The sequence below is a fragment of the Haliotis rubra genome, unplaced genomic scaffold (genome assembly GCF_003918875.1).
Source record: "Haliotis rubra isolate DU_JTF1 unplaced genomic scaffold, ASM391887v1 Scf425, whole genome shotgun sequence".
Taxonomy (NCBI): Eukaryota; Metazoa; Mollusca; class Gastropoda; order Lepetellida; family Haliotidae; genus Haliotis; species Haliotis rubra.
Genome location: NW_025767108.1, coordinates 895343 through 907986, shown reverse-complemented (window position 1 = coordinate 907986; position 12644 = coordinate 895343). Strand labels below are relative to the sequence as shown.

Sequence of the window (12644 nt, the reverse complement as noted above, 5' to 3'; positions counted from 1 at the left end):
AATGACACTTGACATGGAACAGGATTCTTTGTCAGCTGCAGATGAATGGCATATTGTTCCTTTATGTGGAGGTAGTGTCCCATTTTTGACAGCGTCTTGGTCACTGATTTGTTAAGGCGTGAAGTTTCGCTGTCAAACCTGGGATAACTAGCTGCACCAATTAAGGGTAGTTATGTAAATGCAATCACCTGAGAGAAGTACAGAACAAGTAACATTCTTGAACACTAATACCAAAATCAACCGAGAGAAAAGGATGAGAGAAGCAGCATTATCCGTTGAGATGTATGAATGCAAAATTTAGAAAAAGGTTACGTCATGAGCAGGATGGGAGAAGTAGCTTTACCAATTATTGCAAAGTATATATGCCTACATATACATCACATTTTCTTATCGTATACATCATGGCTGAGAAAGGTACAAATTTAGATGGTAGAAGACCAGGTGGAGAATTGTTACTGGATGGATATAGGTATCTGAGACGAACTGCCAACATTATATGGAGATGTCAGTGCCTGAAAACAGCCTCAGTGACTGCAACAGCAGATGGGACTGTGGTCAGAAGAGGGGACAAACAGCATACACATCCAGACCAAAGCTCTATTGGTTCCCATATCCTTACCAGTAATGTCAAAAAACGGGCACGAGAAGAGCTGAAAAGTGTACCAAAGTTCACTGTCAAAATTGGGATAACTGGCTAGATCAATTACAGAAGTGAGAAATTTCACTGTCAGATTCGGGACTGTCAAAATCGGGACTAAACCTATGTGGATATTGATTGATACATTCCTCGAACAAGGTAATAGCCTGACATTGTTGCAGACTTTGGTCTGTTTTATTTCTAATATTTGTATTTTGGTTTTATTCATTTGTGGTAGCATTCAACAGAATCAATCTTTTTCGCCGTGTAACGTAATGAGACAGACAACATACACTAGGTCATACCTAGGGCGTGTGTGAAATATGATTCATGTTGGCATTCTATAAATTGTCTAGATTTTACAGTCATGTTATAAATACACTATAAGTATAAGCAGATCGTATGTTTTTATTAAGTTTCTAAATGCATACAAATATGACAATAAAAAAAAGGGTTATTAGACAAAATATAAAGACATACATTGGCTTCGTTATTTTTCAGTCCTGACGTTTTTTACCTCTGGCAGATGATTTAACTTCAAAATGTTTTCATTTGTTATAATGATAATGAAGATGGAAATATTATCGAGTAAAAAAGATTTCATTTTTGTTGATCAATCTATACCTATACTATCAATTGCGCATGCGGGTGGCGCAGAAAAGATCACGAACCAGTCGAAAATACTGGGATATCATCCGGGTACTCAGGGGACAAAAACAATAACAAAAGCAACAACCAGTGCGCGAAAATTGCTCTGGATCAGTGCCCTTTTAAATGATTGTTTTAATCATGTTTTTACACGGTCTGCTTCCGTGTGCGATGTGTTCACTTCCATCAACCACCAGCTTGTAATAATACGTCACATGAGATTAGCCATTTGCTAAAATAACACCCCAACTTCAAAGCGTACCCCTTGTTAACGTCCTGAGCCTAATAAAAATCGAAAGGTCGGCTTCCTGAGTCGACACCTTCTCAAACTATTGTCATGTAAGTGGTAATAATTCCTGATAATTAGAGAACAGATTGGCTTGCTTATTTTGGAATGCTTTAATCTAGAATCAAAATTGAACTAGAATCTCATGAACTATTTGTCTCTGGAATCATCTGTGATATGAACTTGTGTAGTGATTTCTCTTGAAATTATTTAACGTGATCTAAAATGAATAATGCATTAAACCTTTAGTCACCTTTTATTGTAAATGACCAAATTAATTAGTTACACTATGAAGTTTTTAAGGAGGAATTCATTTGGGTTGTTTTTGCCTCAGTCCGCCCGTGTGTGGACAACATAACCAATTATCTATTAACAAAAGTTCATGATATTTCGTGAATACACCAACTGCATAACACCGTCTCTGACTACAAACCCAAACAGGTTGTTCTCTATTCGCCTACATCCCAATTCGCCTACAGTCTTAAAGCAACATTTCATGGTCTGTTGACTGTTGATTACGCAATGATAAACCACCCAAACGGTCCATCCCTTGTGACAGGTGTTAATTAGTGGGTACCAATTAGAGAATGTATTCTACTACAATAAGTCTATTATTCCCTGGCAAGGGTTCACTTTTATGACATGTAATAAACCCTGTCCAGTCAGTCAGTGGGTCCGGTAAACTTTTATTTAATCCATGATGTAACGTAGGTCTATGTAATTTGTGTTTATGCAAACCGTGACAGGTTAAAAACTTTTTGCGCTTCTCTGGATAATAAGTAAAACATACACTTAAAACGGTATTTTGGAAAATGCTAGCGATACTAGGGGGCAAATATAACAGTAAATATAAATTTTTGACACTTAAACAACAAGGATGCAGATGAGTGAAGTTACACCAGGGATAATCTACAACGTCTTATAGTCGCCCTGGTTATACTAATATATAGCATTGGTTCCTAGGTGATCGCGTAGGAGGACGAATACACTCCTAGGACGACGAATACACAGTCTATACACTCATGGGGATCCTTGGGAAAAGGAGAAACTGAAAGAAGTAGTGGTAAAATCCTTCCTAAATTTCCAAAACTTTCCAAGTCTTGGAAACATCATGTTTCCAATTTTGGAAATTTTTGGAAATATGATATTTCCAAATTGGAAATTTTTGGAAATCACCATTTTTTTTCTTGTGGCACCTGTTCGTGGAGAAAGGTCTGCGAGGCGGAATTTCTATTGCCTCAAAACGATACGTTTAAGCCAACAACAAGTACGTGAATGGCTACGACACCAGCAAACCGACAAAACACATCCTCTATCTCGACGCCAACAACTTGTACGGCTGGGCCATGAGTCAGTATCTCCCCACCGTGGGATTCGAATGGGTCGTCGGACCGTCCGATATAGATGTGAATAGCATCGCGCCAGATGCTAACAAAGGCTACTTGCTCGAAGTGGACTTTGGAAGCAGTAACCCAGGAAATTACACGAATCGCACAACAGCTATCTGCTGGCTCCCTAACGATTGACGATGAACCTGGACTGGATGTCTGAACATCAACGAAACTTGCTGGGAGACAACAAGCCGATGGTCAACGTCGGAAAACTCGTGCCGAACTTGATGAACAAAACGAAATACATCGTTCACTATCACAATCTGCAGCTGTACTTGTCGCTGGGCATGAAACTCACGAAAATACACAGGGCGCTCCAGTTCGATCAAAGTTTTTGGATGGAGCCCTACATCCGAATGAATACGGACTTAAGAAAGCTTGCCACCAGCGATTTCAAGAAAAATTTGTACAAGCTCATGAACAACTCGGTGTTAAGACGTTTGAGAAAACGTGTTAACCTGAAATTAGATCCAGTGAGGAAGAAAAACTCAGGAAACTGATCGCCAGCCCGGCGTTCAACCGAAGCAAACTATGCGACGATGACTTGGCAGCGCTACACATGAACAAAAGTCACATCAAATCCAACCGGCCGGTTTACATGGGGATGAGCTTCCATTACTTATCCAAACACTTGATGTACGATTTCTACTACAACGAGCTGAAGAAGCAGTACGGCGACAAATGTGAAGTGCTGAAAACGGACACGGATTCTGTGCTGATGGAAATTCGCACCGAGGACATGTACGAGGACATGAAGAAACACATGCACCTGTACGAAACCAGCGACTACCCAAAAGATCACCCTATGCACAGCCAAGTCAACAAAAAAGTGCTCGGCAAGATGAAGGACGAATGCGCGGACAAGCCAATCGCGGAATATGTCGGCTTGAGACCCAAGATGTATTCCATCAAGAAAGCTGACAACGACGAAATCAGAAAGGCGTGAAAAAACACCACATCAAGCACGCCGGATTCAAGGAAGCCCTGTTCAAGAATAAAACGTTCAAACACCAACTGAACATGCTGAGAAGCGATGGACACAAGACATACGGACTGAGAATCAACAAGACGTCGCTGTCTCCCATGGACACAAAACGATGGATCACCATCAACGGAGTCACCACTTACGCGTACGGACACACGCACATATTAAATAATCAAAATGCACACAATACATACATCATGGAGAAAATGTATTACAGCCTGCGCGGGTACGGGAAAGGTGCGGACGCCATCCCGAAACTCGCCAAAGCCGCTAGAGTCTCGGAAGACGTCGCCAAAGCTTGGCTTAAAAAACAAGCCATCTGGCATGTTTACCTGCCAGCACCTTGGTACATCCCGAGAAGAAAATTCGACATTTCAACGCCAAATCGCGTTCACCAAGACGACCTCCTGTTTCTACCTCACGACAGGGTGAGGCATAAAACCTACAAGTACGCCCTGACAATTGTCGACGTCGCCAGTTGCTACAAGGAAGCCGAACCGTTGATGACCAAAGATTCGAACGAAGTCGCCAAAGCCTTAGAACGTATATACAAAGGCAGCCGCTTGACCTGGCCTGCCGTATTGCAAATCGATCCCGGACGCGAGTTCATGGAGCTGTGTAACAACTGCTGACCAAGCACAAAGTCCAGGTGAGACGAGGTGTGGCAGGAGCTCACCGAAGCCAAGCCATAGTCGAAAGATTCAACCGCACCTTAGCTAAACATCTGTTCTCACATCAGTACTCACAGGATTTACTGGATCCCAAAAACAGAAACACGGAATGGGTCGTACGCTTACCACAAGTGGTGGATGCCATCAACAGCGAAGTCACCAGACTCGTGGGCAAGAGACCCGTCGAAGCCATCAAAATGAAATCTGTCGAATCGTCGTCGGCAGCAGCATGTCACGATGAAACAGAGAAAACATAACGGTATCGGGTCTGCGTTAGGTACTTGTACCAGCCGGGAGAATACGAGGGAGACAGCAGAAAAAGCGCCACCGATCCGATATGGTCCATGAAAACGTACAACGTAGACCCTGTCGACATCAAAGACGGCGAACCGAACTTGTACTACTTGAAAGACGGACCGCCGAGCGCATTCGTCAGAGAGGAGTTGATGATCGTACCTCACGACACAGTCCCTTTTAGATCGCCCACTGTATGATAATTCTCATGATTATTTGTGTATGCTATTAGGTTGAGGTATGCTATGTGGCTAGAGACGCAAAGTTAACACAACAAATTTTCTCGTGTTAGCCATCAATTTCAAGCCTAAATTCATCTCTCACAAACACCCCCTCTTTTAATTTTAACATCAGAGCCGTGGTGACTTCTAAGTCACAAAAGTTTCTGCTGAAAGTGTGACTCGAACTCTGGACCCATGAATAGTGAGCCCAGCTCTGTAACCATTACTGGAGGACGCTGATAGCACTTGATAGCAAATGAAAGCTTATCAATCTAAGCTGTACCACTGTGGAAAGAGAGAGACGACCCACCATCATTCTAACCATATTTTTACTCCTGCAGGAGCAATGGATCGTAAACAAATTAGGAATCTGGTCCAAAACTATCATTACATAGTGTAGCCAACAGCCAGCCAGCTCTACAGCGAGCTGCACGTGGTGAATAATAACCGAGCCGAGACACACACACACGCCCACTGCGACTCGCCCACAGCACTCGCTCAGTGATACCGAGACGGCAGCGAGTCGACACACACACACACACACTTAAACTCGTCCACGGCGCTCACTCAAAGCAACCCCCGAGACGGTAGCGAGGTGATGACTGTCAAAACCTGCGTTTCATTCACATTCAGACAGCTCACACATCGCTACAAGTACGTCCTAACCAGATGGTAGCAAGGCAGCTCGTGAGAACTGCCGAGAACTGCGTTTCATTCGGCTGAAAACAACTCTCGCCTCGATAATATATAACAACTACGACAATACGTTGGATTGTTAGCCTTTCGCCAGACCGACCCTATGCTCACCAAAAAAGTGATTATTTCCTAAACTATTTGACCGATTTTCGTGAAACTTTGCATGCATCTCGGCAGATGGTTACGCTATAGATTAATTAAGACTTATTTACGACAAAAAGTTGGACATTTTGCCTTTTCCCGACCGACCCCATGCTCACTTAAAAATCAATATTTCAGAAAGTATACGACCGATTTTCATCACATTTTGCATGCACCTCAGTAGTAGTATACACAGTGGTGGAACTGCATTAGGGACTTACCAAGGCCTTAATTTGGAAAATTAAGGCCTTGGGAAGGACATGTCATAGAACCGCTATTGTGTATACTACTCCTCTGCAACAATATATTATTATGTTGCCAAGTTTAATCGGTTAGATTAAACTTAAAAAGCGAAAGTGAGTTGTGATTGGTATGCTCAACATCCCAGCGTAGACACCTGATTGGATAAAAAGCCAACTAAGGGAGGTAATAGAATCATCGGCTTGAGCCGTAGATGCATCCAGGGTATAGTGGAGATTTATCGGAACGTATACCCTTGAGATTATGGAGGTTATGGTCAGACAAGATGATAAAGAGCAACCTGGGCTGCATAATGATGTTTTGCTGTAAGACATAAAACAAAATGTTTGACATGAAGAAGACGATTCCTACTCATATTTTTCCAAAGGTTTGTTTGTATTTGTCTAACCTGTATGACTTACAAGGAAGACGCTTTCATTTTCATGATAGTAGGACTAGTATATGGATCAGGGAAATATATGTCAACATACCTTCTCGGCAGGTGCTGTTATCCTTTTGAAGTGTGTAGTCATATGCACAAAAGCAAACTCGTTTGGTTTGACTGATGGGGAAACATCCTTGACCACAATTATTCCGCACTGCACTGCAGATATTCACAACTGAAAAGTAAGTAAGAACAAGATGTTGAAGTCTAATCGGGTCGGACATTGGGCAGATCAGGGTTATTTAATTATGCAAGTTTTCGACTATTCATCTATTTTTGGTCCTTGCTAGTGAAGCCAGATGGGTTAACTTGACACAAAACTATCTAAAGAGTTAGCAAACAAAACAATTGTCAATAAACTGTGGGTGGAAAACGGAGAAAAACTGCTGCACAACACATAAAGCAAATGTTAGTGTCAAAAGGGAAAGGGTTATTTACAACAGGACAACCAATATAAATGACAGTTTTGATACAGTTATTTCAGGATGGTTATTGTCATACCATTTTTAAGTTTGAATTATTCTTGTGTAGAAAGACACAATTTACCTGACAGAAACATGTCAGTATGTTCATACATAACGTATTCTTTTTTCATCGTGGCGTGTCTAATATCCATTTTAAGGTCCATACATGGAGAATTGGAATGTATTTTGAGGGCTAGAAATCGTAAATAGATTTCATAAACACAGCCAAGAATTACGAGCGCGTTTGTGACACGAACACAGCGGAGGTCGCGGGGTCATGTACCTTCGAAGAAGTCCGGGAGAAGAATATATTTTATTTAACATGCTTTAGCTCCGTTGTTCTCAGGTCTATAGTCAAAGCAATTAGTGTTTTGTAATCAGCAGGACATCAGCTGTCAGGCGAAGATACTTTCATGTTAAACAGCTTTTAGAAAGTATTTTCAGTATTTCCCGGTTATATGTGGACAAAATCTTGAAGAAGTCTTTTGAAAATGTTTAAGGAGAATGTTGGCCAGGAAATAGGACTCAATATGACTGCCATTGAAGGCGTTTGTCGGCACGTTTTGCGCTCAATGTGCAGAGTAGTTGGACACAACAAGGAATGGAATTTTTGAAAGTTTTGGAGCTTATAGGACGAGGTTAGTACGTTTTGGGAGACAGGTACTCAGAAAACTGGTAAACAATACAGCCAAAACCTTCAATCCAAATGTGGATGCCAAACGGTGCCTTGTACCCACATGGGTACTTCACTTGTAATTGCAGGGAGTCCGATACTGGACCTATACCAGAAATGTGAAAGTCATTGGTCCAGTAGTGTTGGAGATTCTAAATAATTTTGAATTATCTGCCCTTAGGGATTGGATCTAGCTACTGGACATTTTCCTAGTAACACTTTCAGGACCAAAGGTACCTTGATAATTTATTTATAGCGATACTGCCCACTGGTCCTTGGGGTATGTTCGAAACAAAACCAAACAAACAAAAACACGCCTCAATGATAATAAATCGAAAAACTCCAATATGTCTCCTGCCTTCCAAAAGTAGCTAAGTTTACAAGTCAATGCAGATCAACACAGGTATCATTATGGCAGAACAAAATTGTGTGCCAGAGTATGTAATGTGAGATTAGAGTCAATAACTAGTACACATAAATAAGTTGCCAGAAGATCCTATAATATGCTGCGGGTCAAGAGCACAATGGAAACCTATACATCTCTGTCTACATAAGGCGCAAATAGAGCACACCACTGCCCCTCACTGAATCCAAAGGCACAATGTATACCAGTTGAAACACTGTTGCACAATGTATAACACTGGCCCCCATTAAGATATTACACTGTATATTATTCGCAATCAACATTGGCAAATTCAGCTCAGAAAGATTAAGCAAAACTTTATCCCAGGGAGGCGTCGTCGGGATACACAAATTGTGTTTTGATCCAGTTTCGGCTTTTAAATAGTTTCTTGGCACATTAGTGTATTTATTTTGTATTGTTTTATTTGGCGGTGTTACTGGTGTACACTGACGCGCTATGATTGTAAGTGTAATTGTTTTTCAATGACAACCACTCAAAATAGTGAACAAGACAACCCGTGTAATCAAGCAGAAGCAAAGCCACAAGCGCAAAGTCACAAGGTTGGCCGTAGTTGTAATGCCGTTGTCACCGTCATTGATAAAAACAACCCTCTGTTTCCTGGAATGTATTGGGGCTGACGAAGGTCTCGTCGATAGGTTGGCTTAGCTGCGAAGGAAGATCTTGCACGGGCAATTAGCTTTTTTCGGTACTACTGCTGCTTATTAAAATTATGCATGTTAATATGTAGTTGAAATCACCTATACACTAAACGCCAAAAGAAACGTTACCCTCCTTCCTTAATGGCGGATGTACCTATCTACAGCTGGCGTTATGATGCGTGCACGTCCATTTCTTGGTCTGTCTATTGTGACCCGGGTCTGTTTGAAGCCCTGAATAAGTCTTATAACCGTGATACGGTGGCACCCGAGGGCGTTGGCAACATCATTTTATGTCGAAGGCGCCACCTAGTGTGGAGGGACGACACGCATGAAATCTGTCTCTACGAAACTTGCTGTTTTCCAAGGTTCATGGACTGTCTAAAGAGGTAATTCTTATATAATTAACGCAAGGACACTTCACGGTCATAATGGGATGCGATTTAAGTGCATATAGACAGAAAATTGGCTGTTTTCAGTTTTCAGTTTATGGCCTTCATGTCACGAAGAGCAAAACATCGGGTTGCCATGTGTGTGCGCGTGCTGCCCGTGCCTGTGTGTGCACGACTGAGACAGAGACTGTTTATTTCTCTCGGTGTTGCTGTTGATAACCAGTAACGATGTCGAGAAAAAACCCGGGCCATGGGTTGACAGACGACTTTAGACACAGCAGTTGAAACAAGCTATGCTGAACTTGTAAAAGAACTAAAAGAAATGCGAAAAGAAATGAATGACAATTTCTATGATTTATCAACAAAAATGGAAAGTGTCAAAGATGATCTTCTAGTGCTTACAGAAGAAAATGCGGAATTAAAATTCCTAGTTTCCGATCTGCAACATCGTGTTGACCATCTCGGGGCGCGTGAAAAGCGAAATAACTTTATATTTTATAATGTGGAAGAACAACTTGGTGAAACGCGACAGGATCTCGAAGGCTCTCTCACTGACATTATCTCGAAGATGGGTGTGCACGGCGCGGTAGAGCTTATTGACGTTAAACGCCTTCCCGTGAAAGGAAGAGGCCCTCGCCCTGTTCTAGTCTGTTTTGAAACTTATAAATTGAAACTTGAGGTATTTAAATCCTCAGGGAAGTTGAAAGATATGAAAATTTATGTGTCACAGGATTTTACCAAAGCTGTTCAAGAAAATCGTCGTAAATTGAAACCGTTTATAGACGAGGCGAGAGAAGCGGGAAAATTCTCTATGCTGCGTTATGACAAGATTCAGATAGACAATAAGATATATAAACTTGACCCTAACACCAACAAGTTGATCCCCATAAGAACACTAAAGCCACTTCCTAATCAGGAAAATACATCCCGCCCCTAGGGGTCTGGCCAACGCTCTTGCACGAATGATATCATAAGAACACTGGATTTCTGCATTTGGAACTGTGAAGGTCTAAAAAACATCTGTGTAATCCCGTATTCCTGGAATTTATTGCAAGATTCGATATTGTTGGATTTGTAGAAACTTGGACTGAAGATACTGATCAATTTGACCTAATAGGCTTTGACTACTTTAAACAGAACAGAACAAAGAAGCCCGGAGCGATTCGGAATTCGGGTGGAATTGTAGCATTGACAAAACAAAATATATCAACAGTAGTGACAGTTTTGAAAAATACCTCAGTAAACGTTTTATGGTTAAAATTAGAAAACACCACCAGCAACTTGCTACTAATATTAGGCATTGTTTACTACTACCCTAGTGGCTCAAGTGAATACTCTCATGAAAACATTTTAGACGTAATAGAAACAGACATTTTATCATTTTGAGAAGCATACCCATATTGTCATGTTATCTTAAAGGGTGACTTTAATGCCACAACTGGGGACCTTACCAGACTACATTGAAAATGACGATGCTCGGTACATTCCTGTAAATGAAGTTATCCATTATATATATGATGATACTATACCAGCTCGCAGTTCCAGGATGCTAATTAGTTAATAGTAGAGGTCGTGCACTGCTAGATTTCTGTAAAAGAACTGGTTTCCGGATTTACAATAGTCGTCTTTTCAGCGAAAAAGATGTGGGTAAAATTACTTGTGTAGCCAACGATGGCCAGATTATGTGATCTGCCCAGAAAAAACATTCGAAATTTTCTGTGATTTTTCAGTGGGCGATCAAGTCGAATCATCACACTTCCCGATTGTATTCTCTCTATCTGAATAATTTTGATTGCAGCGAAAACTTAATTCCAGAGATAAATACAGATGGAATGCTGAAAAACAGTCCTTATTTATGGATAGGTGGGACTCTATAACAGATTAGCTCATAGACAACTTCAAAGAATGATTAAATAAAAACGAAGTTAACAATGCACACGACTCTCTTCATGACAACCTATTAAACTGTGCTAGCGACTTCAAGCTGTTAAGTGTAGGCGACATGACATGACATAGGGAGGCAACTGGTATGACAGTGAATGCAACTCGTAGCCCGGAGTCGGCTCCGCGCCTACCACACGACTGACGCTGCAGTGGACCGTGCGCGGTATACCGAGGCCTGAAGAGACTACAAGCGGCTCTGCGCAACCAAACGGACTGCGGTGTTTGACTCTGTTACGCAATCCCTGCTGAATTCCCTTACTCTAAATGATAATAAATGTTTCTGGTCTATTGTGAGAAAAAGAACAGACCCTATATCTAATACAATTACTAATAGTGCTTGGACTGAACACTTTAAAAAGTTATTCAATGGACCCAATGTTTGACAAGAAGAGAACGTTTTTTAATCTCTCTGTGATAGCCTTTATTCAATCAGTTGATGATGCCCTTATTGACATTACAACTGATATAGACTTCCTTGATCGTGACATCTCTTGTGAAGAAATTAGTAATGTACTTGCTGACATGGCATGTGGTAAGGCGCCAGGTTATGGTGGTTTACCATTCGAATTCTTCAAAAATGCTACCAAACTTTGTGTAGAATTGATGCAATTACTTTTTAATTCCATTTTGGTTACAGGTACTTACCCCGAGGCTTGGTCTAAAGGCGTTATTATACCTATCCACAAAAAGGGCGATAAGCACTTACCCTCCAACTATAGACCTATTACTTTATTGGAGGTGTCCGGTAAAATCTTTCCAAGTGTTACCTGTAATAGATTGGTTATATGGGCAGATTATGAAAATCTTATTATTCCAGAGCAGGCGGGTTTTAGGAAAGGCTTCCATACTACTGACAATATTTTTGTGTTGGACACTATTATTTCTAAATATTTAGCACTTCATAAGGGTAGAGTATATTGTGCATTATAGACCCAAGGCCGCATTTGATTCAGTCTTTAGGGATGGTCTTCTATTCAAGTTGTGGCAGGCTAATATTAAGGGTACAGTTTTTCGATTGATTAAACATGTATTTTAATCTTAGTGTTTAGTTTTGTGTCTCACTAAATGAAGGCTTTACTGATTTCTTTGAGTGTATGTATGGCGTTCGACAGGGCTGTCAGTTGTCACCCTTCCTATTTTCTCTGTATGTAAATGATATTATTGACTTTTTTGGAGATGATGATCAGAGGAGTATAGAGATTGGAGTCTTGCAGATATTTATGTTATTGTTTGCTAAAGTCATGGCTGTCGTGGATAGTACAGTTATAGGATTACCAAAAAGGCTCGATAAGTTAAGTAATTATTGTGATAAATGTCAGTTAAAGGTAAACATAGAAGAAACTAAGGTAATGGTATTTAGGAAGGCTGGTTAGCTTAGAAGGTATGAGAAGTTTCTCTTTCATGGTGAACGGTTAGAGGTTGTTAGTAGTTATAAATATCTCGGGGTACATTTTTCA

The 12644-nt window shown here is 40.9% G+C and overlaps 1 protein-coding gene across 1 annotated transcript in view; it reads right to left on the bottom strand.

Moving 5' to 3' along the window:
• The window catches only part of LOC124288796, a 318833-nt gene that overhangs the window by 5620 nt on the left and 300569 nt on the right, over positions 1 to 12644 (bottom strand). The window contains exon 30 of the mRNA XM_046725327.1: positions 6702 to 6830. Within this exon, the coding sequence (XP_046581283.1) occupies positions 6702 to 6830 (129 nt within the window). The remainder of the gene's footprint in view (positions 1 to 6701; positions 6831 to 12644) is intronic.